Source organism: Pleurodeles waltl, chromosome 9 (assembly GCF_031143425.1).
Source record: "Pleurodeles waltl isolate 20211129_DDA chromosome 9, aPleWal1.hap1.20221129, whole genome shotgun sequence".
NCBI classification, from domain to species: Eukaryota; Metazoa; Chordata; class Amphibia; order Caudata; family Salamandridae; genus Pleurodeles; species Pleurodeles waltl.
Window position 1 is genome coordinate 242,205,020 of NC_090448.1, and position 22,761 is coordinate 242,227,780.

Below are 22,761 nucleotides of genomic sequence, written 5' to 3' on the forward strand. Positions count from 1 at the left end.
TTGGATATGCCTTTTGATGGGTCCCATACCCCCCCTGCAGCCTCCCTGGTCCTTTCGAATTCAGGGTTGGGGATCAGGAAGGTAACACTAGGTCACCAGGGGCTTCTATCTTCCCAATCCACTTCCGCTGTGGCATCAGCTTCCAAGCTGCTGTAGTTTACCTTTAGTAGTGCATGCCCATTATGTGGGAGGCATTCCATCTCATCAGACAGATGGGTGCTCCAAGATGTCCAGTGAGGCTATTCCCTTCCTTTCCCACCCACTGCACCTTTGTCCCACATCAGAGCAGCTTTCAGAGGCACACCTATCCTGAGTCCATGACATTTGGGCTATGACCTCGATGTTTCAGGTTTGTACCTGGGTCTCAATGAGAGCAGCTCTGATGCTTTTTGGCCTGTCTGCTTTATGCATCCTGCTTGTTCACTTTGCCAAGTGGCATATGTGGGCTCTGCAGTGGGATCTGGAGCTTGAGAGGGCCCAGCACCAAGGAAACCTGGTAGATGTCATCCAAGTTTCAAAGGAGGCTGCACAAGAATTGCAGTGGTGACTGCTAGACCGCAACCTAACCAGTTGTAAACCCTTTTCCTTTCCCACCCAGAGCGGACGATGGTGATGGATGTGTGATTGCTGTGTTGTGGACGTTATCTGGGAAAGGTGGAGAACTCTGGTCTCTGGTGATAAACCATCTTCTAATCAATCTTCAGAGTTGTGGGCCCTTCACCTGGCATTGAACGTCGCCCTACTGTCCATTAGGGGGCGGCAGGTATGGGTTTTCATAGACAGCACAACCCCCATGTGGTACTGCAGCAAGCAGAGTGGAGTGTGTCAGGAGGCTCTTTGACTGTGGAGGTAGATTTCCTGTTAGGGCAGCTCCTTGATTGTGAACCGCCTGGCAAAATCATTGAACACCAGTTTGGATGACGCCAGGTCACAAATGGCAGCTACAACCTGAAGTCGCACAGGGTGTCTTCCAACAATGGAGAGAGCCCTGGTTGGACCCTTTTGCCACTGTCAAGAATGGTCAGTGTCCAGACACTTGCACAGTAGAGTTCCCATAAAGGTCTACCCTAGGTTCTCCTGTATGCCTTCCCACCTCTGCCCCTCCTGCCCAGAGTTCTGAAGATGAAGATCAGGAACAGAAGAGCCCAAGTCATCTCTCTCTTTCTCTTTCTCCCTCTCTCTATATATGTGTGTGTGTGTGTGTGTGTGTGTGTGTGTGTGTGTGTGTGTGTGTGTGTGTGTGTGTGTGTGTGTGTGTGTGTATGTGTGCGTATATATGTTCAATGGCATGTGTAGCTGCAGATACACATGCTATACATAGCTCTTCTAACATCTAGTGTTGGGCTCGGAGTGTTACAAGTTGTTTTCTATGAAGAAGTATTTTCGGAGTCACGGGATCGAGTGACTCCTCCTCTCAGTTACAGTGCGCATGGACATCAACTCCATTGTTAGATTGTTTTCTTTCCGCTGTTGGGTTCGGACGTGTCTCCTCTTGCTCCGAGATTTTGAATCGGAAAACCTTAGAAAACGTATTTAATCGTTGGTATTGTTTCAATCGCGTATTCCATCTAGCCTCGAACCGATAGTAGCGTTGCAATCTAGATTTCGCCATTCTGGGCGTGTGCACCCGACTCAGGCCTGTTTGGGCCAACCGCGTGGAAGCCTGATGGATTGGACTCCATTTCGATTCTGCCCTCAGTGCCACGTGAAGGTTCCCTACACAGACCAACATCTGGTTTGTAATTTGTGCCTTTCTCCGGACCACCAAGAAGACCTTAAGAGATCGGAGAGCCCGAAGATTAGAAATGGTGTCGAAAAGAACAGAGCATCTCGACGTCATGGAAGAAGAACAGGCGCAAACAGCAGTCTCCATCCGAGATACCGACTCCGAGCAGGAATTGGAAGAAGATAGGCCTATCACTGCTGGCCAGCACATGAGTACGTTTGCCCCTACGCCTATATATAAAAAAGTACCGAAGGCCTTGGATACCCCACTGCCAGAAGGGCATGGTTTGGGCCATAAAAAGACTGATATCAACCGACCTTTTGGTTTGGCGCCAAAAAAGACCACTCCTCCGTCCACTTCGGTGTCGAGTAAGTCGGTTAAAAGTTCCGCCTCTGACTCCAGTAAGCTTCCTCACTCTTCAGAGTTGAAGATTCGACGCCCTGCTTTGGAGCCGAAACAGCCGACTACATTTTTGGGACCGAAAAAGATTCAGACTTCTGAACCGAAAAAAGCCTCTTACACAGAGGAACAAGGACTTTCGAGCCTACTTAAACAAACCTCAAAGCTGATGCAAGAATCTTACAGGCCTTCTGATGAGGACACTGAGATTCAGCCTATATTGGAGGTTATGGATGAAAGACAATCCACAATCCATATACAAAAAAGAGACTGGCAGAATTATTACTGCACCTCCTTTGCAAACTATAGGTAAGCTGGCTTTTCAAGAGGAATTAGACTTTGTTCAACCACCAGCAAAAGTCCAAAAGCAAAGGAAGAAACCAGCACCTGTCCCTACTTCTCCTCCTCATTCTCCACAGTTTTCGTTTTCACCTCCACACAATAGTCCACCACCATTGCCTTCTCCAACACACTCACAATACTCTCATGGAGATACAGTAGATCCTGGGGATCTATATGACCCAGATCCTATTCCAGATAATGATCCTGACCTATACCCTTCCAAACCTTCTCCACCAGAGGACACTACTGCCTAAACTCAGGTTGTTTCTAGGGCAGCTGCTTATCATGGGGACTTATGCATACTGGTCCCCTCGACGAGGATTTCTTGTTCAACACTCTGTCTTCCACTCACTCTAGATACCAGTGCCTTCCCATGTTGCCTGAAATGGTCAAACATGTGGACCAAAGGTTTGGTGAGCCGGTCAAAGCTAGAGTAATTACTCCCAGGATTGACAAAAAATACAAACCTGCTCCTACAGACCCAGACTACATCACATACCAAGTTCCTCCAGACTCAGTAGTGGTGAGTGTGACTAGGAAAAGAGCTAACAGCCAATCCTCAGTGGATGCTCCTTCACCTGATAAGGAGAGTACGAAGTTTGATGCTGCTGGCAAGAGAGTAGCCACGCAAGCGGCCAACCAATGGCGAATTGCGAATTCGCAAGCACTTCTTGCCAGATATGATAGAGCCCACTGGGATGAGATGCAAGACATCATACAGCACTTCCCAAAAGAGCATCAGAAGAGAGCACAACAGGTTGTAAAAGAGGTACAGGCCATAAGTAACAAACAGATAAGGTCTGCCCGCCATGCTACCGATACAGCCACAAGGAGTGTAAATACTGCCATTACAATAAGAAGGCATGCATGGTTACGCTCTTCTGGTTTTAAACCAGAAATTCAACAGACAGTACCTAACATGCCTTTTGATGAAAAAAAAAAAACACTTATTTGGGCCTAAGGTCGATACAACTAATAGAAAATCTGAGGAAAGACTCAGATACTGCCAAAGCAATGGGAGCATTATACACAACACCGTACAGAGGCTCCTTTCGCAGGTCACAGTTTAGGGGAGGAATCAAACCACAATCCTCTGAAGCTTCTACCTCCCAGGCAAAGCAGGGACAGCAGCAGCAACAATATCAGAGGGTGGTTTAGAGGGTCCTATAGAGGACAATATTTTGGAAACAGAGGCATGTTTCAAGCCTCAAAACAAGCCACTACACCATCCAAACAGTGACGTCTTTCCTACCCCTCCACCACACACATCTACTGTGGTGGGAAGACTACAGCAATTCCACTCTCATTGGCAAAATATCACCACAGACAATTTGCTGTTATCAATTATCCGCAATGGCTGTTACCTAGAATTAATCTCCACCCCTCCAAACATTCCACCACGCTACCACAAATTGTCCCCAGAACTCAACGTTCTGTTGCAACAGGAGGTACCATCTCTACTACTAAAACAAGCAATATAATTGTTCCCACATTCTCAGCAAGGAACAGGAGTATACTCACTATACTTCCTCATTCCCCAAAACGATGGCACTCTAAGGCCTATCCTAGACCTCAGGCCTCTCAATCTATACATCCTGTCAGAACATTTTCACATGGTAACTCTGCAGCATGTCATTCCACTACTACAGAAACAAGATTACATGACTGCTTTAGACCTCAAAGATGCGTATTTCCATATACCCATCCATCCAGCTCACAGAAAATACCTCAGGTTCGTCATAGCAGGAAAACATTACCAGTTCAAAGTTTTGCCATTCGGCATAACAACAACTCCAAGAGTATTCTCGAAATGTCTAACAGTAGTAGCAGCCTACTTAAGAAGGCAACACATTTATGTCTTTCCATATCTAGACGATTGGCTAATAAAATCAAGCAATTTTACGCAATGCCAACAACACACTCCGTATGTAATAGAAACCCTACATACATTAGGCTTCACTCTAAATTACCAGACATCTCACCTTCAACCAACACAGGTACAACCTTACCTAAGTGCTATTCTAAATACTCAAAAGTCCCTATCATATCCAGATACACAAAGGATACAGGCTTCCAGAATCTCATACCACACATAGAGCCAAATCAACAATACACTTTAAGATTCATCATGAAAATTCTAGGGATGATGACATCTTGCATAGCCATAGTTCCACATTCAAGATTAACCATGAGGCCCTTAGAACAATGCCTCTCACAACAATGGTCTCAGGCACAGGGTCAACTTAAAGATCTAGTGTTGATGGACCACCAAACGCACACGTCCCTTCAGTGGTGGAATCTCAGCAATCTAATGAAGGGGCGGTCATTTCAAGACCCTGTGCCTCAGACCATAATAACAACAGATGCATCAATGATAGGTTGGGGAGCTCATCTCAACAATCATACCATTCAAGGGGAATGGGATCTCAAACAGAAACAATTTCACATAAAACACCTAGAATTATTGGCTGTGTTTCCTGCCCTAAAAGCGTTTCAACCCCTTCTCAAACACAAGACTGTTCTGATAAAAACAGACATGACAACCATGTATTACCTCAAAAAACAGGGCGGACACATTAATCTCAGTTGTCCCTGCCTGCCCAGACTATATGGAAATGGGAAATTCACAATCACATTGATCTGTTAGAAGAATACATTCCAGGAATACACAATCGGCTAGCGGATCTCCTAAGTAGGAATCACTAACAAACTCATGCATGGGAGATTCACTCCCAAGTACTTCAAAAGTACTTTCAAATGTGGGGAACACCAGAAATAGACCTATTCGCAACAAGTGAAAAGGCAAAACGACAAAACTTCGCATCCAGACACCCACATCCCCTATCCAAGGTCAATGTTCTATGGATCAATTGGTCAGGGATATTTGCTTACGCTTTTCCCCCTCTCCCACTCCTTCCCTTTCTGGTCAGCAAACTACATCAGACATCTCTGACCATGATACTCATAGCCCCAACATGGACACGTCAACATTGGTACACAACACTCCTAGACCTGTCTGTAGTGCCTCATTCAAAACTCACAAACAGACTAGATTTGTTAACATAAAACAAAGGTCAAAAGGCCCCCAAACCCCAATGCTCTCAATTTAGCGATTTGGCTCCTGAAGTCATAGAATTTGGTTACCTAAAACTTCCATCAGAACTTAAGGAAGTGCTTAAGCAGGCACGTAAACCTACTACCAGACAATGTTATGCTAACAAATGGAAAAGATTTGTTTACTACTGTCAATCTAAAAACACTGATCCACTTACAGCATCTATAAAAAATATTGTATACTACCTACTTCATTTGCAAAAATCAAATGTAACTTTCTCATCCATCAAAATCCACCTTACTGCAATATTTGCATACTTACAAACTATTTAACACACTTCTCTATTCAGAGTTCCTGTTACTAAACCTTTCATGGAAGGATTAAGACTTATTATTCCACCTAGAACACCACTTGTTCCTTCTTGGAATCTAAATATCGTACTTACCAGACTTGTGGGCCCACCTTTTGAACCCATGCACTCTTGTGAAATTCAGTTTTTTAACATGGAAGGTTGTCTTCCTTTTAGCTATTACTTCATTGTGAAAAGTTAGTGAAATACAAGTGTTCACTCTTGAGGAACCTTTTTTCCAAGCACACAAACATAAAGTTATACTTAGGACAAATCCAAAATCTCTACCAATAGTAGTATCTCTTCTTCACATCAACCAAACATTGGAATTGCCAGTCTTCTTCCCACAGCCAGACTCAGTTGCAGAAAGAGCTCTTCATACTCTAGATCTCAAAAGAGTTCTTATGTACTATATAAATAGAACTAAAGATTTTAGGAAAACAAAACAACGTTTTGTTGCTTTTCAACAACTACGTAAAGGCAATCCTATATCTAAACAAGGCTTAGCAAGATGGATTGTTAGATGCATACAAACATGCGACATCAAAGCAAAAAGACAAATTTTGCTCACTCCTAGAGCACATTCTACAAGAAAGAAAGGTGCGTCAATTGCATTTTTAGGAAACGTATCAATGGCTGATATATGTAAAGCTGCTACATGGTCTACTCCTCATACATTTACAAAACACTATTGTGTTGATGTTTTCTCACAGCAACAGACCACTGTAGGCCAGGCTGTCTTAAGAACCCGATTTCAAACAACTTCAACTCCTACAGGCTAGACACCGCTATTTTTTGGGAGGACTAACTGCTTTGTAGTCGATGCATAGCATGTGTATCTGCAGCTACACATGCCATAGAAAGGAAAATGTCACTTACCCAGTGTACATCTGTTCGTGGCATGTAGTGCTGCAGATTCACATGCACCCTCCCTCCTTCCCGGATGCCTGTAGTCATTTAAGTTTATCATTTGTACATATGTAGATACATTTACACTTGCATGGACATCTCTTTATATTCTTATACTCTATCACTCTTTCATTCACCCTTTGCTGAAAACAGTCTAACAATGGAGTCAATGCCCATGCGCACTGTAACCGAGAGGAGGAGTCACTCGATCCCATGACTCCGAAAATAATTCTTCGAAGAAAAACAACTTGTAACACTCCGAGCCCAACACTAGATGTCAGAAGAGCTATGCATAGCATGTGAATCTGCAGCACTACATGCCATGAACAGATATATGTGACATTTTCCATATATATGCACACACTTTAATATCTACCATTTATTTCTATACACACTATTGTTTTACAACATCTGTCATTAACCTCTGTATTTTTCGAGTTGATTTGCGATTAGGTTTAAAAAGCAATTTTAATACATAACAATACATATATTTACCTCATACGACATTTAAAAAAATACATCACTAGGAATATTATCAACGACCTCACATATTACACTATAAAAAATAGCTTCAGTAGATGAACATCACGTCTTATGACAAAACCTTCACTGATTATGGCACAGCATTAAAGAGCTCATGAGACAGTAAGTATTATGCCACCTATGTAAGGTAGTAGAATAAGATTGTGAAGCTTTTTTTTTTTATGTCTGCCCCAGCTGTATTTTACTACCAAGATGCACATTTACAAAAGGGGCCTTAAACATTTGCAGAACACTACAATAATGTAGGAAGAAGACTGATCTGGGAAAATACGAGGAATGTACAAATTGAGCTATTTTACTATGTGAGGGAATTAGGCTGAAATCTGCTTCCCAATGTTTCAACAAAAGATAACAGTAAACATGGATGCCACCGACAACTGTCCTGATTGCCGATCAGTGCCAGACCCGGGCCAGGGTATTGGGGTCCTGACTGGTGGCGCCTATACCCGCTGCCATCTCCAACCATTGGTGTGGGATGGCCCTGGACTGAGCTGATGCAGCCCTCTGTGACCCTGATATGGAGGTGAGGAGCCGTGATACCCACTGATGTGAGGTCTGGAGGTGTGGGCAAGTAGAGAACCTGCTGGATGAGACACTGTGCCAGGAGGGTTCAGGAATGATGGCGGACGTGGTGGTGGTGGTAGGGGTGGCCCTGGTGGCACTGACCCGACCGGGAGCCGTACTGGGCCAGGATTACCCTAGGAGATGAACTGGCAGGGGCAAAGGAAACCTGGATGCATCGGAGAGGCAGTCGGAGCCTCCATTGCCTCGGCCTGGGGCTCCTCCGCAGAACACGAGAGACTACAGAAGTTTGAGGGGGCTTACTGAAGGGTCAACAGGCATGCCCGATAATGCAGCACTCCTGCAGGCCATAAACATTTTATGAGAAACCATGAAAGGGAGGATCTAAGAAATCAGTTTGGAGGTCCCTCTACTTCGCCAAGACCTTCACAACCTTTCAAAGAGGGTCATGCATGCAAAAAGTAGGATATCTGAACTAGAGGATTCATCACGGAACCTCACCCGAGAAGTTGCAGAACTTTGAACTGTCCTTAAAGATGTGGCCTGTAGGGTGGGCGATGCTTTAAATTGTGTGGGAAGAAACAACCTGTGCTTTAAGGGCTTCCCAGAGTGTGTGGAGGGCCGTATTTCTGGATCAGTGGTGGAGAGACTCCCTCTCGCTAGCAAAATTCTCCTCCTGTTTTGTCATTGAACGGGTCCACTGAGCCCTAAGTGCAAAAACCCTGGTGGGTGAGCCGCCGCTACCTGTCATTGCCCGCTTTCTAAACTACCAAGACAGGGATAGGATACTAAAACAGATCCGAAGACTGGGGGAGGTCTGACATGCTCAGTCCAGAATCATAATCTTCCCAGGCTCCTCCAGAAAAATACAGAAATAAAGGCAGACCTTTGACTCAGCCAAGCAGAATATTAGTTCATTGAACATACCATATATATATGTTGTTGTTCCAGTTCAGCTTAAGTTCATCTTTGAGGGCAAGAAGAACTTCTTTCAGGCACCTGAGGAGGCATGGGCCTGGTTGGAAGAATGCCCTGCCTGACACAGGGACAGAGGCAACCGGGAGATGCAGCAGGGGGCAACACTGGAGGGAGTGAGACCCAAAACTCAGAAGTCAGGGAGAGGCCGCAGTGGTCTTGAGGTGGAATCACCACCTAGGGTCCCCCCAGACCCTGCCACAGATCCAACAGGGAACATGACTGATAGACTGAGTGAGCTGGTGGAGTACAGGAGGAGGAGGAGCAGCTCGCTACACACCCCCCCTGCCACCACCCCCATAGAGAAACCTACGAAATGTGAGAGGGGTGTCTTCTTTGTTAACCTGTTGGGTTTTTTCCCAATAGGCCCCGGATTGAGTTTTATGGGGCAGTTCAGGATTGGGTTGAGAGGCCTGCAGACCTCCCAGGCATGAACCATGACACATTTGTCATGTTGACAAATTGGGGTAAATGCGCAGGAGGTGGGGGAGGGTAGGGGTTGGAAAGTTAGATAGAGAAGTTAAGTTGTTGTTGCTACATGTGGGATGTGTTTATGACTTATGCAAATACAGATGACGGGGCTTCTCTGCGAGGAGGCTGGACATCAATGTGCAGCATGAATGATGAAAGTGGCAGGTGAGCAAGATGATGGGAGACACTCACTAATGTCTTGGAATGTGAATGGGCATGGCAACAAGATCAAAAGAGGGTAGGTAGCCAGGTATATTAAGAGACATAAACCAACATCATTCTTCTACAGGAGACACAGTGCAAGGGTCCCACTGTTGTTTCCGGGGTAGAGGGGCATATAGGATTCTGGCCCATGCAGGTTTCACAGCAGGATGTTCCGGAGTGGCCATCCTGATTAGTTACCCCCCTTTCCACATATGGAAGGAATGGGCAGACCCAAATGGGACCAATGTGGTGGCAAAGGGACTCTGGGACCAGAGAAACGTGACCCTGGCCCGCGCATACGCCCCATAACCACTTCCTCTCCCCAAGATTACAAAAGCCAACACTTATGTAGCAGGGATACTGCTTGTGTCGGGCTTTTCTGCACACATTGTAGGAGGTGACTTTAATGATGTAATGAACCCTACCCTAGATCGCACTATTCCGGCATGAGGACTACAAAAGGAGACAGCACTGCCAGGCTTTGTAGTGGCCATGGGGCTCTTGGACCTCTGGCATCAACATCACCCCAACAACTGTGCATCTTCCTACTTTTCGGGAGCCCATACGGTGTTCTCCAGACAGACACCTTTGCACCATCCGGGAAGGTGAAAGGGATAGAAAACATGGAGTACTTGGCCAGGGGACTGTCTGACTACTTGCCACTCTGGCTAACTTTTGAGGCGCCGTCACAAGAGGGGGTGGGGCGCCGGCCTGTAGACTGAATGCTTGGGAGCTGAAGGATAGACAGTGGCCAAGATATTGGTGTGGATACAGCTCTATATTTTAAGGAGAATAAAGACTCTGGGACATCAGCTGTGGTCTTTTGTGAGGCTTATGAAGTTGTCCTTAGAGACTGTGTGCAAAATATTATAGCTCACAAGAGAAAGAAAGAAATGCAGGAAATGGGGGACCGGAAATCGACATTCTTGGGTCTGGAGGGCTGACCTGGGGCAGAATCCAAACCCACCATAATGCGTTAGGGAATATCAGGCACTGGCCCATCAAGAAGCCAGAGCCTTGATCCTATCCATGCAAGTTCACTTATATGACACTGGGGACAAAGCAGGGCAGCTGTTACCTGGCTAGGTAGAAGAGAAGCTGAGGCCAGGTGGGTGGCTAATATATTAAAGGAAGATGGAACTTCCTGCATCATGTCTAGGGAGATTGCGCAGAACTATGCCACCTTCTATAGGGCTCGGCCATTGGCAGACACCAAACAGATGAGGGATTACTTGAGAGTAGTGACAGTCCCAATCCTAACAGGGGAAGAAAGACAGGCCCTCGAGGAGGATGTAGGCCTTCGTGAGGTGATGGCAGCAATAGACAGTTTGAAGACACTGGGCCCGAATGGCATACTGGCGGAACTTTACACTAAAGAAAAAAAAGCATGGGACTCTTGGGTCCTCATCTGCTCAAAATGTTTAGAGATGCAAAGGAGGAGGGCCGCCTGCCCACTAGACCTCCCTAGTGCTTCCATAGTAGTGATCCACAAACCAAGAAAGTACACAACACAGTACAGTTCCTACCACCCCATCTCACTCCGGACCATTGAGACAAAAATATTGTCCATAATACTTTTCTCCAGACTCTTACCGGTGATTACCAACTTAATACATAGGGATCAATCAGGCTTTATTCCCAGAAGGTCGACCAGGCTCAACCTCCTCAGGCTCTACAACTGGCTTGAGGCAGATCAGTTCAGGAAAGAACCCCACATAATCCTGTCTTTAGATGCTGAGAAGATAGTTGATGCTGTTCACTGGCCATTCCTGCAACAGGCTCTGATGAGGTTTGGCCCCAAATTCATGGCCTGGATAGACCTGTCCTACAAAAACCTGGCCACCATAGTCAGGGTAAATGTCAAGCTGTCCACTACAGGGTACGAGGCAAGGGGGCCCTCTATCCCTTATTCTATTCACCCTTGTGCTGGAGCCCTTAGCTTGTATAACTAGAATTAATTCCAGACATTTCAGGATTCAGAGAGAGGGAGGTAGAGAAGGGAGATGAACGGATATTTGTGTATGCCAATGATAATATCCTCTTCTATGTAACTAGGCTGGCTCAGACGCTCCCAAGCACTTTCCAAATGTTAGAAAAGTATGGGGCCCATGCGGGCTACCGAATCACCTGGGATAAGACAAGCCTATACCCGGCTCGATGTCATTTTGACAAACAAGACTACCCAGGGCAGTTACAGATTGACAGGCAAGGATTCAAATAGCTGGGGATATATGTGACCTCAAACACAGACGTCAGCCTAGATCACAACAGCCGGAGTGTTCTCGCGGACTTCCATGGGGATGAAAAAGGATGGAGGACGCTGTGCCTGACTCTACTATGAAGGGCAGCTATGTAAGATGGTTACACTCCTTAAACTCTTGTGTACCCTCCAAAACACTTGTCATAAGATCCCAGACTACGTCATTGTTAAAATAGACTGTGAAGTCCGGACGTTGCTGTGGAATGGGGATCACCCAAAGGTGGCACAGGGACACTGCAAAGGAACCAATACAGCAAGGGCATCTCCCTCTCCAATATCCAGGGGCACTACTGGGCAGCACACCTAATAGTCAATAACTGGCGGTATATGCCCTTGGGCCACCCTACTATGCGCTGGAGAGGACAGAGTTCCAAACCTGCCCAAACCTACACTAACTATATGGGGAGAAAGAGTCAACAAACCTACTGACAGTGACCCAGATGACCATTGAGGCTTGGAAAGGTAGAGAGACTGACGAAATGGGGCACAAGGATAGCCCAATGTGATGTCCCTTTGGGTAGGAACACGGTTGAAAGAATCTGGGACAGTGGAACACTATCAGGTTTTCTAGGTTGGGCGACCTCATAGAGGAAGGCTCACTGGTCCCCTTTAGTTCCCTACTGCAGGAATATCGCTTACATAATACACAGTATTTTAAATACCTGCAGCTACAGCACGACTGGCAGGCAAAAAAGATCGAAATAGGAGATATTCCAGAATATGCACCACTGGAGGGGAGGCTCCTGTAAGGTGAGATAGCAGGGAAAGCGGTCTCATGGAAATACAAGACTATTCTCAGTAACATCCCGGGCACCCTAAAGAAACTGAGATTAGCATGGGTGCGGGAGGTGCAGAAACTGAACGGCACAGTCTAGGAGGCAGTCCTGATGCACCCAAAGGAGGTTACAAACAAATCATGCCTACGACTCATTCAGTTCAAGGTCATCCACAGGATATATTATGATGGGGTCTGTTTGCATAGATTTGGTAAGACAGAGGCTCCTAGCTGCCTGAGATGTGGCGACGAAGATGGGTCATTCATCATACAGTGTGCCCTGTAATATGTGCATGCTGGAAGACTGAGAGAATGCCTGCCAATGGAGCCTAAGTTTGTTCTGTATGGGGATACCCATGGAAGTGGACATACCCAGATCCAAACTTCTCTTTAGCAACCTGGGTCTTGTAGTGGTGAAGCGAGATGTGGCCAAACATTGGGGTGCTCCCTGAGTTGCCCACTCTCAGAGAATGGAGGCCAGGGATGGACCTCTATATGATAGTGGAAAATGTCACCTATAAGGCAAGAGGCTGCCTGAAAAAGTTCTATGAGTTTGGGGTCTTTTAAACACTATGACATTGATATAGAGGAGGTGGGGATGGGCCCCTTGCTGTCGATGTACATGCAGTATACTGTCATACACAAAAACGTGAACGTGAAAATATTAGCCAATATTGGCTATACCATGGTAGTTACGCCAACACTATTCTGTATTATTTTATGTTGAATCCCAAGTAGTATTGTTGATGGATGTGGTGTTTCACATCATGTATTGTTTTATAGAAAACTCTAAAAAAAAAAAACAGTTAAAAAAACTCTGCTTCGACCCTGAGGCTCCAAAAAGCTGCACCCTGATCAGAAATTGCCACTGAAAGCTCCTCCACAACCAGCATTGAAACCAGTGCCGAAGCCCCCCTTAATGCCAAGGATGGATAACACAGAGGCCATCAGTCTTCGAAAAACAGTCTGAGGTCTTTGATGCAAAGCAAAAAAATTGGTTATTTTTCCGGACAGTGGTAAGATTCTTCCCAAACCACATAGTCAAGGACTTATCTGGATCCAAAAGAAACACAGGCTGGCTTTTGGAGAGAAACTATGCTTTGAGGTTGCCTTCACCCAAAAGATTCAGGGATGCAGCAACTAGCATGCCACCATTTCCCCCCGCCCTTACCTACAAAACCACCTGCTCCACTATTACCACGACCTTCAAATTTAATTCCCTCCAATGAGGGACACTTACTCAGATACTGGGAGCCTTTATATCCTACAGAATCCACATGAAAATTCCCTTTAGGCCCTGGAAGGGAGAACGCCTATGAAAGGACTACATAGTTGACACTCCAGAAGATCCCAGCCTTGAACCCTACCTTGTTCTTATACAAGGGGCAACCTAACACCACTACACAATGCAGAATGTGGATGACTTCTTGGTCCAGACCCTCTGCAAAACAGAGCATACTGCATTACCTCCTATGCTGAAGGGGATGCTTAGGTTAGCCAACGACAACTCTTAAGGAACCTGTAAAGACTAAAGTGGTCATTCCCACTGTAAAAATAAAAAATATATATATGCGGTGCCCTCAGTGGCACCGCATATATCCATGGGCAAGTCACGCCGGCCTTCCTAGTTGTGTAACCTGACCATAATAGGACATCTGCACAAGCAACAGGGGACACTCCTCCACCTCATAAAGAGTCTAAACACACAGATGAGCCAGGGAAGCTCCTCACAGAGACCCACTCCAAATGAGGACAGGAGTTAATTGCTGAGAGCAAAACCATTACCAAAGCTAACATCTGATTCACCCTTGATGTAACAGATGCTGCAGCTAAAGCGATTACTGCTATCATTCTCCTCTGCAAGCATGCCTGGCGATTATTTGCTGGTGGCCCAGGTCGACCTTACGCTTAAGAAAAATCAAGAAGTGAACGGACATTAGGAAGTCCATGCGTGCCCTGCAGTCCCCAAGTCTGCCTTTTGCAGATAGCAAACCAGGAGTAGTGTTAAATCGACATGCTCGGGCCATAGATCTCCATGCCAGCAAAACTGGCAGCCATTTCAGGACACCCAGAAAACAAACACCTCCTAGCTAGGGGCCCGCAGAGGAAAAGACTGTGGTAGAGCAGAGGGGACTCCGCTAGAGGCACCTCCGCTGGCGCACAGTGATTCCCTATCACTTCTCCCTAATCACACAACACCTGCCAGGGGAAGGCTGTGGTACTTCTTCCTTCAGTGGAAGGCCATTACCTCCGATCAGTGGGTCCTTTCCATTGTGCAAGAAGGGTACTGCCACATTTTCAACACCATCCCACTAAACATAACACCCTCTTGCAAGTCCCAAGCTTAGACTACCTCCAGAGGAAGAAGTTCAAGTGCTTCCAACAGTGTACTTCTTCCACTTCCCATTCCCAAATAGAACAGCTCCCTGAAGCTGATTCTAGAACTCCTGCTGTTGAGCAGGTTCAACTCATGAGAACATTTTCATATGCTCGCCCTGCATGACCTCATTTAGCTCCTCTGTCATGATGACTACATTTCAGCTCTGGATCTGAAAGATGCACACGCTGATCTACCTAGTGTACTACCTCTACCTTTGATGCATGGCATGTGGAAGGCACTACCAGTTCAAGATGTTACCCTTCTGATTCATTACACCTCTAAGGGTGTTTACGAAGTGTCATTAGTAGCAGCTCACCTGTGCAGAAATGCCCCATATGTCTTTCCATACTTACACAATTGGCTTATTAAGGGCAGTCTCAAACCTCAATGCCTAGCACACACTAACAGACTAGATTTCACTATCAGTGTGAAAAACTTGCACCTTCAAACACAGCAGGTTCAGCTATTTTGGGGCTTCACTCTATAACACGGAAAGCACGTCCCAAAGAACAGATTGTAATGGCATTTCAACAGCTGCTGCCTCTTTTTCAGACACATTGTCCCATCACATGCAAACTGTGAGGGATGAAGGCCATAAGTTAAGTTACATGTGTTTCCACTCAAGGGATGCCTCTGGAGGAAATACGGACATGCATAAATGCTTCGGAGGATCTATTTTTTAGTAACAACCAGGGCTCGGAGCACTCTGCTTTAGTGGAACAGCAACAACCTGTCTCTCAGCAGGCCCTTTCTAGATGTCCTTCCGCAGGTGACCACCACCACGAAGTGTCTCCCTTGGGGAGGAGCGCTCACCTCCGTAAGGTGAGTAGACTCCTCTGTACCAGGGATATTGCATAAACTACCTGACACTGCTAACCATCAAACTATCCTTCAGCCTTTTTCAAAGTCAACCAAAGCAAGACAGTACTACTAAAGATGGACAGCATGACAGCCATGTCCTGCATCCAGAAACTGGGAGGCACCCACACCCCTTAGCTGTCTGAACCAGCTGAGGAAATTTGGTACTGGGCAACCTCCAACAACAGTTGCTGGTTGGCAGAGCACTTGATGGGAGTGGAGGATGACTTTGCAGACCTGCTGAACATAGCACATCAACAAGTCCACGAATGGGTGTCCCACCCCAAGTCCTTGGTAAGTACTTTCAGCAGTGTGGGGGCCCTGTCCATAGACCTGTTGCCACTCTCAAAAACACAAAATACCAGACTATCACCTCCAGGTACCCCCACCCACAGTCCATGGGCAATGCACTATGGACGACTGGTCAGGGATATTTTCCTACTCTTTTATTATTTTTTTCTCACCTCTTCCTAACATCCCTTATGTAGTGAGCAATATAAGCTAGGGATCCATGACCCTCATCTTAGCGTCACCAACATGGGCAAGAGAGTACTCGTATTTAATGCACCTAGAAATGTCAATCAGTTCCCACGAGAAGCTTTCAAACAGGCCAGACTTCTCATGTGACACAAGTGCCAGCTCAGACACCCAGATCTAGTACCTGAGTTCGTACATTTCAACTATCTCAGTCTTCCAGAGTAAGAAAGCTCTTTGTCACTGCTAATCACATATAGCAACTAGACTGCTACTGTTTCACCAGCAACAAGAGAAAACAGTCATCATTTTTACCTTATGGAACATAAAACACATTTTTAAACTCCTCGTTAATCGGTGCAGATACAACAGGGAACAAAATCCTAATTATGATGATTTATCAAACTCTTACTAAACAATATATCAATTGATAAACAGTCAGATGTTAAATCTGTTCATCATAAACACTCACTGGTTACGTCATCTTGATACGGTAGTGATTAAAAGTGACGTAGATAATTATCAATAATTTGTGTTATAAGCAACATTAAAACAAATCAGTTAATGCAAGATCTTTTTCCAAAAGTGACGTGCATCACTGAATCATGGATCTAATCTCACCGTTCATAGCATAGTAACGTTCTTTCATATTATATGACCATAACGTAGACGCATGACTCAAATTCATTCATCATTTTGTAAGATGATATTGCCTGGAGATTGTCTTTAAAGTATGAGTGCATAGCTCAAATTATTTCATCATCTTGTAACATATGCTGAGGTTCTCAATTTCAAATCTCAGAGCTTCAGTTCTTTTATCATATTATTTCCTTTAAATTGTCATTCAATATAAATCCATAGTTTAATTGGAATTGCGGTCTCCACTTTATTGAAACCATGTCTTGAAGTATAAATATGTGAATTGCAAAGCCTATGATCAGTCCAATGTTATATATCACAATCACCACTTTGTTAGTAGAACTATGTCTCAAAGTGCAAATGCTTATAGAATAAAACCTAGTATAGATCTATTATCTCATGACTCAGAGCTACAGTTATGTTCATAATTCTAGGACCAAATGGCTAAATTAACATGTACATTATTATAACAAGATCGAATATTGTAATTTCCAGAGTAACATTTTCTATCTTATTGTGCAGATCATATCATAACGGGCTCATGCACCACTCCAGTTCACCTAATCATCTTGTCACACATGCCAGGTCCTGGATTCAAAATCTCAGAAAGTCAAGTTCTTTTTTTTAATATAATGCCAAATCATTTTTCTATAACGTTCTATGCACAAAATCCTGATATAAATATGCTTTCTGTAATTCATAATCACAGTCATCACATTGTCACCTAGCTCAAAGTTTTTATTTTTGTTTCCTGGCAGCAGGTTTGGCTGTGCACTGAGTGGGCTCAGAGTTTGCTGTAATCTACTCATTCCAATTGGTTTCCTGATCTATCTCTTGCATCAGGCTGCCTCATGGTCCGTCATCAAGGACTTCACTGGGAAGCCCTCAACCTTAAGGCCCATAGTCATTGTTGAAAAACGTCCGTGTCCCAGCCCCATTCCGGGACCCTGCACACTTCCAGACTTTGACACTTGAGAAAGCGCCATGGGTGATGGAACGCACAAGTTCCAGTACTGTCCTCAGTGTCACATGAAATATTCTGGGACAGTCAAAACTAGTGTAAGCAGCCTTTGCCTCCCCACTGATCACGACAATATCACCTGCTCCTTGTGGTCTAAGAAGATCCTCTGGCACCAGAGCAAACATTGCTAGGTTCGCAGCATGTTGGGCATCTCTCTGCACCCAAGTACAGGAGGAAGGCAGCCCCTCTGGGCTTGCCCTCGCGGAGCAAGTCCAAAGTAGACCAGCCAAATGACATTAATTTGGCACCAAAGAGTGGGTTTTGGAGTAGACCACGCATAGTGCCATGAGTATCTCAGCTAGTCATGAAAAACATAAGACCCTAGGACCTCACAGTGAGGCAGAACACCACTCCCACAGGAGTAGGGCATCGAGCCCTGAGCCACCCAAGCCTCTACTGGCATTGGATATATCCTCTGCTAAGGATAGTAAAAAGATCAATGCTGTGGGTTAGAGGGTGGCGGTGGGAGCAGCTTTCCCATTGGTACATAGCCAGTTCGGTTGCGCTCCTATCAAGTCACAATAAGAGGAGATGGAGGACCTCCTTAAACACCTCCTGGAATAATTCTAGAATAGAGGAGAAGAGACTTTGGGGGTCATTCTAACCCTGGCGGTCGTCGACCGCCAGGGCTAAAATGACGGGGGCACCGCCAACAGGCTGGCGGTGCCCCGCAGGGCATTCTGACCGCAGCGGTTCGGCCGCGGTCAGAAGTGGAAAACCGGCGGTCTCCCGCCGGTTTTCCGCTGCCCTTCTGAATGGGGATTCAGACACCCCATACCGCCATCCTGTTCCTGGCGGTTCGCCCGCCAGGAACAGGATGGCGGTATGGGGTGTCGTGGGGCCCCTGGCATGGGCACTGCAGGGGCCCCCGTAAGAGGGCCCCACAATGAATTTCACTGTCTGCATTGCAGACAGTGAAATTCGCGACGGGTGCCACTGCACCCGTCGAACCTTCCCACTCCGCCGGCTCCATTCGGAGCCGGCGTCCTTGTGGGAAGGTTGTTTTACACTGGACTGGCGGGCGGCCTTTTGGCGGTCGCCCGCCAGCCCAGTGTAAAACCCAGAATACCCGCAGCGGTCTAATGACCGCGGTGCGATATTCTGGAGGGGGGAACTCTGGCGGGCGGCCTCCGCCGCCCGCCAGGGTGAGAATCACCCCCTTTGTCTGAGGACAAAATCATCTCCAACATCTACATCCATTGTTCGTTAGATGCCACCAGCACAGCCTCTAGGTGAGTCAACACAAGCATCATAAACCAGCGCTACTTCTGGCTACATATCTCTGGTTTAAACAGGAGGTGCAGCAGCATCTCATCAACCTCCTGTTTAACGGGAGACCTTTTTGGGCTATAAGTTGATGAGATGCTTAAAAAAATGAAAAATACAGACAGCCAAGTCAATGGTGGCTGTCCAGGCTGCAACACTTAGGTGCTCCTTTCGGAAGCACCAACCAAGAGGTAGGGCCAATACTGCCTTTCTGGAAGAGCTACTCTCGGACCAGAGGCAACAACACACTTACTACCATCGGGCCTCCAAAGGAATACTGTAGGTGATACTACAGATGGAACAATAGGGGCAGAGGCAAAGGAGGTTCCAACATAGGACCTGCCTCAGCTAAGCACTGAAGTGCCCATATCCAGGGCGAATTCAGCCCTGGGTTGCTTGTGTTCCGGTTCAGGGAGGATCTAGCTTGGCAGTTCGAGCTGAACTGCTCTGATTGGAGCAGGGTCAAGACTGATTTGCATATAGTTGGCTCCAAACTGAGGGCCCATGATGTGCCAAATTACAATGGATTGGGGTGTGGCCCCAAGTAATTACCAGTGGCCGAGATTAATTCAAGCATTTAATCCATCACTTTTTTGTATAGTTCAGTATGTTGCCATGAGTGGTATGGGTATTCCCAGACGTGGGTCCCCGTGCACACTGTGTCACTGGAAGCAAGCTATGCCTGCCTGATAAGCAGATAACTAGGGCTAAACTGGTCCTTGGTCACTTGTGACCCAGTTCAAGGTGAACCAGTTCGGGCTGGACTGATACAAATGGAGCAGGGTTCAAGACTGATTTGCATACAGCTGTATCCAGAGTGAGATAATCTGATGTATAAAATAACAATGAATTGGGATGCTGCCCAAGTAATTACCAGTGGCTGAGATTAATTCAAACATTCCATCTATCACTTTTTTGTATATTTTAGTGTACTCCAGTGCTGGCATAGCCAGGTAGGTGGCCAAATGCATTCAGACCTACTGCTTCAAGGCAAAGAGATTCTTTCATACCCCTCCTAGGGCACACCGCTCGTAAAAAGCGGGCTACTATCGCCTTCCTAGGCAACATATTTGTAAAGCAACCACCTGATCAACCTGATACTCTTTTACTAATCATCGCTGTTCTGAGTACAGTGTTCCACATATCTGCACCATCCACACGCTAGAGGGCACTGCTGTTCAGTCTGTGCTAGGAATGTGTATCTACAGACATTTGCAAAATGCTACTTTCCCTGCAAGCATCTGTTCACAGTGTGCAGTGGTGTAGAGTCATACTCACCCACAATCCTCCCCAGATGTATGTGCCTCTTACAGATCTATTCCTAATCACTATACTTACTCCACATTTTGCTTCTGCACCACACCAACACTCCATATATATCCTCACACCCGCTGTGCAGAAAACAATCTAAGATTGAGGCGGTTCCTATGCATAATGTACATTGGCACTCAAGACTTTTTAGAAAACCATAACTTGCAAACTTCTGAGCCCAACACTAGATCACTGGAGTAAGCTAAACATCTGAATCTACAACATTACACACAAACACTACTAACAGTTCCCTACACGCGAAGTAGTATTTTGTGTGTGTGTGTGTGTGTGTGTATATATATATATATATAGAGGGAGTGAGAGTGAGAGAGTGTGTGTGTGTGAGATATATGCACTACACTGCATGAATATAAATAATTATTCGTGTAATGTAGATATTGAACAGTGTTGAGACCTGGACTTCACACTCTTTCCTGACTTGATAAGGCTATTGTATGCTTTGCTGCTTGGTTTCCTGTGGCATGTTCTGTTTCGAATGCTCATATGGACAACTATAAAATGAAAACATATTGAGTCTCCTAGAGGATTGAAAAATGTGTGCATTGGATCATAGTTCCCATGATGCTCTTTGCTGATGCTATAATACTTACTTTTAAATGAAAGATAAGACAAGGCAAGTAATACCAGCCTGCATTGGGTACTGGGAGCCATAGTGAATATCTTCCGAATATCTTCACTATGGCTCCCAGTACCCAATGCAGAGCTTACACAGGAATGGCTATACCGTGTTTATGATGAACAGGAACTAAAAAAAAAGGTTTGTTTACCCGTGACCTGACCTAGTCTTAGATATGAGTGCAATGCTTGGAAAAGTGGTACAGCAGAGCATTAGTCGGCCTGGATCTCTCGTCAGAGCACTGTATGGTGCTCTGGTTAAGACAAGTTGATGTTGAGTTAGTAAAAGGTATCTCCTTGTACCTCATCTACAGTTTTTAAGATAAGGAAGCTTTAGAATTTAAATGACTGCCACCTTTAATGTAATGTCAGTTTCAAAGACTGAGAACACAAAAATCAGTGTAATAAATCCCATTATGCATTTCACTTGAAAACATTAAGTAGAGACTTTATTAGTTGATATTAAAAAAATAATAAATCTGTTCTTCTTTTATTGCAGATTTTATCTTCAATTGAATTGCTGCAGCACTCTTTACCCAAAATCAACCGCAGCGCTTCTGAGCCATCACTGCACCGCGCTTCTCACACAGAAGACATCAATTCTTGTACATTAACATCTACAAGGTTACCAGTGTTTTAAGTGTAAATCATGTAGCCTCTTATGAAAGTTCATCTGGGGGTGAACAACATGACTGTACATGGAGGGTTCTGGTTCTGTTTCCTCCTGGATGCAAAATCACCACACTGGCTTTTTATTCTTTGAATCCAAACTCAGTCTGAATACTTCTACAGTACTAAACCTCCAAAGAAATTGTTCATTGTGCCCTATACCAAGAACTTGTTTATTGGTACACCACTGAAGGCCTACAACCCAAAAACTGTAATTTTTGTCTTAGTGGATAGGTGATTTTGTACAATATTTTCCAGGCACCAGTCTCTATTCTACTCACGAATATCCTAGAATGGTCACATTTTTGGAGGAACACGTCTGCACATCCACAAAATTCTCATTTACCTGTGATCTGTAACACAATTGCTTCTGCCTCTCAGTTGAAGATTCAAGGGAAGGAAGGGAAATCAGCACCTGCACATGATACACCACTTCTTTTAAACAAATTATAAGGGCTTAAGAAGATTATTTTGCACAGTGGTAAAGAAAAATAACAAACATTGGGACAGAACTCTGCTAAAAAAGTAATGCTGTTTTCTCTGTATGGGCCCAGAGAGGAAGACAATTTGCCCAAGTGGAGTGTGACCAACTTTGGAGAACTCAAGTGAACTTACTTTGGTACTATGGATTTGTTTCCTGCTGCCCACTGAGGAATCCTGCTCAGAATGTCTCCCTTATGACTATGCAAGTCTCTGCAAAACTGTTTTCCTTGCAGTGTTTCTCCTCAGTCAGCAGAGCCTTGGAACTGCCTTAGCAATTGTCTAGAGCTGTCTTCAGAGAGATGCACTATAAAGGGGGAACTGTGGGAACATATACAGTTTTTTAGTTGCTGATTTGGGTTTTAATTTTGTTACAATGCTCTTTCATTGCTCCTGAGCAAATACATTTATTGTAAACCATAGTTCCCCTGATTATCCTATTTTAATAAATTAAATTTGTGTTAAAGTTTTATCCACTGTTTCATATCGCATTTCTT

General features: G+C 45.2%; 1 protein-coding gene across 2 annotated transcripts in view; it reads left to right on the plus strand.

Moving 5' to 3' along the window:
- Nucleotides 1-22,736, plus strand: part of RAF1 (Raf-1 proto-oncogene, serine/threonine kinase) — a 363,516-nt gene extending 340,780 nt beyond the window's left edge. For both annotated transcript variants that reach the window (XM_069206644.1, XM_069206643.1), the window contains one exon: nucleotides 21,615-22,736. In XM_069206644.1, the coding sequence (XP_069062745.1) occupies nucleotides 21,615-21,755 (141 nt within the window). In that variant the 3' untranslated portion in view covers nucleotides 21,756-22,736. The remainder of the gene's footprint in view (nucleotides 1-21,614) is intronic.
- The last annotated feature ends 25 nt before the right edge of the window (nucleotides 22,737-22,761 follow it).